Source organism: Triticum aestivum, chromosome 2D (assembly GCF_018294505.1).
Source record: "Triticum aestivum cultivar Chinese Spring chromosome 2D, IWGSC CS RefSeq v2.1, whole genome shotgun sequence".
Classification (NCBI taxonomy): Eukaryota; Viridiplantae; Streptophyta; class Magnoliopsida; order Poales; family Poaceae; genus Triticum; species Triticum aestivum.
In genome coordinates, this window is record NC_057799.1 from 24,032,094 (window position 1) to 24,037,063 (window position 4,970).

General features: G+C 37.9%; 1 protein-coding gene across 1 annotated transcript in view; it reads right to left on the reverse strand.

Moving 5' to 3' along the window:
* Nucleotides 1-233: 233 nt before the first annotated feature.
* The window catches only part of LOC123051201 (probable protein S-acyltransferase 14), a gene marked incomplete in the record, with an annotated part of 5,553 nt that continues 816 nt past the window's right edge, over nucleotides 234-4,970 (reverse strand). Inside the window, 6 exon segments of the mRNA XM_044474013.1 lie at nucleotides 234-765; nucleotides 1,567-1,632; nucleotides 1,713-1,798; nucleotides 1,887-2,010; nucleotides 3,717-3,808; nucleotides 3,915-4,158. Coding sequence (XP_044329948.1) covers nucleotides 640-765; nucleotides 1,567-1,632; nucleotides 1,713-1,798; nucleotides 1,887-2,010; nucleotides 3,717-3,808; nucleotides 3,915-4,158 — 738 coding nt within the window.

Sequence of the window (4,970 nt, forward strand, 5' to 3'; positions counted from 1 at the left end):
GAACACATCAAATCAGGTGACCAAAAGCCAAAAAATAATACACCCCCCCCCCACCCACCCCCCCGCGTTCACTTTTGTAAGACATTTCAGACAACTCAAAATAGCTTGTTTTGCACATTGTCTGAAATGTCTTCAAGGTCTTATAAAAGTGAACTACTTATACTACATCAATCAAGCAAGACTGTTATCGTAATCTACTGCCAATACCAAGCAACTTCAGTGCGAGACCGACATACAAAGGGTTTTTTGAGGGAAACATGGACATACAAAGTGGACATTATACAAGACTTAAAACAACAAAAATTACATCCACAAATCCACCGATTTACGCAAGTCATTTTTCATCAACAAATGGGAACCGGCTACTCTTAGTCAAAGTACAGCATATGCATCTCAATGCCCATCTAGAGGACACCGGAATTTCCCTTTTTCCTTTTCAGAACATATGCTAGAAATAATTTACATCACATGCCCTCTAGGACCAGTGAGTGTAACACAACAGCTGGTGTATACAGTATGCCTAATTTTCTTTCGCCATACCATCGACAGCTCAAGTGAAAACCGTCGAATTTTACATGAAACATTCTGTCCGTCCAGCACAAGCTTGTGTCATCAGGGGCACTGGGGAAATTCGTGTCGTTACAACTCTTGCCCGTCCAAGTCTGTCCTGACAGGATAATCGAGGCCCTGCAGAGCGGGCATCCTTCGCAGGTCCTCTTCTGAGTATGCAGGAATGAACCAATACTTTTTGTCGTTTCCAAAGACCTGATAACAAGACCACTGTTTACTAACATAGTTTTGCATGAAAGTAACTTCTGGAATGTCGTTGTTTACTAAGTCTGTTAGTACTATGGCCAGCAAAAAGGAAAATAATAATAGAGAAAGGTCATGTTCCAGATGTTGAAGGTCACAAATACGGACATGATCAAGGACATGCACTTTCCATATTTCGCCCCCTTGATTATATTTGGGCATCACAGTCCATGTAGAGACCAGAAATAAAATATAAATGCTAGAGAATCACAAGTAAAATAATATCGATATGGTAATGTTGCACATATGTATCATGTACCCGGCAGAACTGCCTGTGAAAGGCACACTCAAGGTTTATGAAACTACAACTAAAGCATATCATTGAATATCCCAACACAATGGTTTGTCAAACAAGTGCTAGATTCCGGTTTAATAAGGAAATTTTCAACTTCCATTGCTAATCTTCTTCCACAGTTACCAAAGTTCTATGCATTAATACATGCCCCATGGAAATTTCAGGTTATGCCATTTCAAACCTTGTATAACAACATGCTCAGCTCACATAATGATTATTTAATCATCTCTAAAAAAATATTACGTGATAATATGACTACTGAATATGAGTTGAGCCTGAGCTGCCATTAATATCTGAATCCACACGTAGTCATCGTATTTACAGGGAGTTTAAACTTAAAGTCACCTCAACAAGACAGGTTTAACATTTTCTTGAAATAAAGCTAATTTGACACATACTAGCACCATAGAAAATTATCCAGATGACTATGAAAAAATATAGTTTTTTATAAACCTAACCTGAGCAAAATTCTTCTTCCGGCCAAGATCATACATCCAACGTGGACTAGTTTTCTTCTCATATGCCTGAACAACAAAGTAACAAATTGGTCTCATCGTGATATAACAAACAATAAAATTTAACATTATATTACAAAGATACTTACCTCAATCGTTGTTGTATTACCAGAAACAAGTGAAATGTGCATTATCATAAAACCCAGAACGCTCAAGGAAAAGGCCAGATTCAACACTGCAAGAAAAACAAATAGTTTTAGCGGATGTTCAATCAATCACGCTGAAAGCATACTTTTTGTCCCAGAAATTAGTAATGCATTTACCAAATGTGAGAAATGTGGTTGCAAGTGCTGAAGGACTTCCTGGGATCTCAACATCACTGAAGAAGGCTATGAAGTGAGGCAATAAAGAGAGGGTAACAAGCGTCGTCTCAAGGAAGGTGTAAAACTGCAAGCACCATAAAAAGGAACAGATTTAATTTTTAAGAAAACTAATGATCAATATAGCAGCATGGAAGAGTGCACTGTTTCAAAACAAGTACTGAACAAGCAGTCCTTAGTACTGTTACTACAATAAAAAGACCACTGAACACACCAATAACATATGAACAAATTGATGCACTTGCTTATACTATGCCTTATCACTCTCTCATGCTGCATAAGTGAGGTGACTCTTCAAGTAAAGGAGCAAGGCCTTAATATTTCAACTTATATGAATGAATGCGGATTTCCGAAATAGATGGTTAGCTTTAGTAACTAGCAATAGATGCAAATACATTACTGTTCAAATATAAAACACAAGTTAATCAATGTTCACTTAATAACTGTATGATACATGTTGCTAGCATGATGCATGAAGACAAATTGAAAGCCTACTACGCAATAGGGTAAAGAAAGAACCTCATGCATTAAACTCTAGGATACAGTTTTATTCATATTTTTAGTTGGGATGGCTGCATTGTGATGATGCTCAAAAGCTCCTAAATTAACTATTTGGAGTCAACTGTATCATTATTTGCACAACCAAAATCCATCCCAAGCAAGGGAAACATCACAATTTAGTTCAATTTATTGCTCTTCAAATGTTGCTTTTGAAAGTAACGCCTACTAACATAATACACTATAATAAACTTAATTTGGACTAGTGGAAGAATCATTTTGATAAATGATCACTAATTACGTATGCAAAGAAATTCAATGTATGAAAGCTTATTATTTTTTGTCTTAAAAATTTTCAGATATATTGAATTGAAGCACAAAAAGGATTTGTTTTGATGTTATTACATAAGAGTTGGAAGAAGTGTATTTAAATCTTGCATTTGAAGTTATCAAGGGAGTTGGACTAACTGCTTGCAAAGCTAATCAAGCAATAACCTGGCTGACAAGGGGACTAACTATGCACAGATGCATCAAGGAGGGGTTGAGGCAGAATACAGTAGTGCAGAGGGAAAACAAGATTTGACACGATGTATGCAGTAATAGCCTCTCATGATTATAATTCATGCATAAGAAGTAACAAATTAAAAAGTGGGGCTGTGGACGTCTTAAACACGCTTTGCCAGATATACATAGATAGAAGAAACTAAGAATCACAGGAAAATGTAGAACCCCTGACGTCTAATCTCTATTCACCATGCATTTTCAAACTGTATATTAAAACCCCATGAAAATAAGTCTATTTTTAAATGTCTTTACGACAAGATCATACGAAAGCAGAAACTACTTGTAGTATCAACTATCAATGATGAACTAAGTAACAGGTTGACAGAAAAAAATTCAATATTGTTTCCCTTAAAGGTTCAAAATTTGCAAAGGAAAAAGAAAATCAGTTTCGTAATTCAAAAGGTATAGTTAAAGTATCACCGAAATATTGAATATCTATCTACTCCCTCCGTTTCTAAATATAAGACGTTTTAGAGATTTTATTAGGGACTACATACGGATGTATTAGACACATTTTAGAGTGTAGATTCACTCATTTTGCTTCTTTTGTAGTTTGTATTGGAATCTCTAAAAAGGCTTATATTTAGGAACGGAGGGAGTACATGATAAGAAAGAGCAACTACTTCAGAGGTAAATAATAATTCAAAAACAAAAGGTTAACTAATCTGCCTTCTAAAGAGAACCATTCTCTCAAGCATAATAAAATCATACCAGGAAGAGAAGAAAGTATTTATAGTTCAACGCCCCAACACAATTAACAACCCATACACAGTGATGATCCATCTTAAGGATACACCTTCCACCTGAAAAACAATTTAGGCATAGATAAGCGGCACGATGTGGAATATGCAATTAGTAATAACTGGAATAACATAGCATTTCATCCTGAAGAATAAATTATTTACTTACAAACAGAGCAATGATGGCACCGAGGGGGCTTCAGTTGGTTGCACTTCCTACAGTACCTCATCCTCGGATTTCCCGTATCACCGAGAGCCATCGACTGCTGTGGGTTCATCTGGCTATTGAAGTCTGAGCTAGAGAGGGGAGCAGTTTCTCCCCTTTCCTCGTCAAAATCAAGGTTCCAATTTGGCGGAACAGAACCAGGGTCGGTGAACACAACAGAGAAGTAGCTCCATAACAGCATAGCAAGCTGCAAATCCAACAGAACTGTGCCATTAAAACACTGACAAAAGCATACGGAGGACATGCCTCAAGTCGCAAGATAAAGCCACTAGCATTCACAGCCAAGTAATTCTGCGAAGAAGCAGATCATGTTGTGGCTCACTAATCGAACAGCATTCAAAATGCATTGGATCAGCCCAATATAGCATCTTTTCTGAACTTCTCTCATTAGGAAGCGTCCACATCCTACAGAGATCTACTATGCTCCCACAGAGCATATGAGGAAAACAAATGTTAATCAGCGCGCCTGCAACTAGCTACATACCAACAAGTACCACCTAGAGAAGCAAATGTTAAGAAGAAACTAACATGGGAGTGGCACAGAAAGATGTCCCACAAGGCAGCATACCATGCCTGCATCAGCAGCCCAAGAACACGTTCCTGGGCCCCAGCATAATGGTCAAAATAGAAATTTTTCTACCTATGTAGTATTACCAGACATTGATTTCTGCATTTAAAAAAGACATTGATTCCTGAAGAACTAGCATAGCATAGCGTAGCGTTGTTAAGAAGAAACTAGCATAGCATACGAAGATATATATGCTAAAAGGCAGCATGCCTGCATCAACAATCCAAGAATATGCCGCATTCAACATCGTAGCTCCCCAAAATAGAGAAATTTCACCCAGGTACCAAACATTGCTTTCTGAAGAACCAAGATTCTAACAGCTAACGACCCCCAATCCCGCCGCAATTCGCATCGTCCCAACCAGGCATCGAATCTCCAGCCTAGATCAGGAAATCGCCGAGACCGCGCGCGCCAGGAAGCGAAATCGCGAA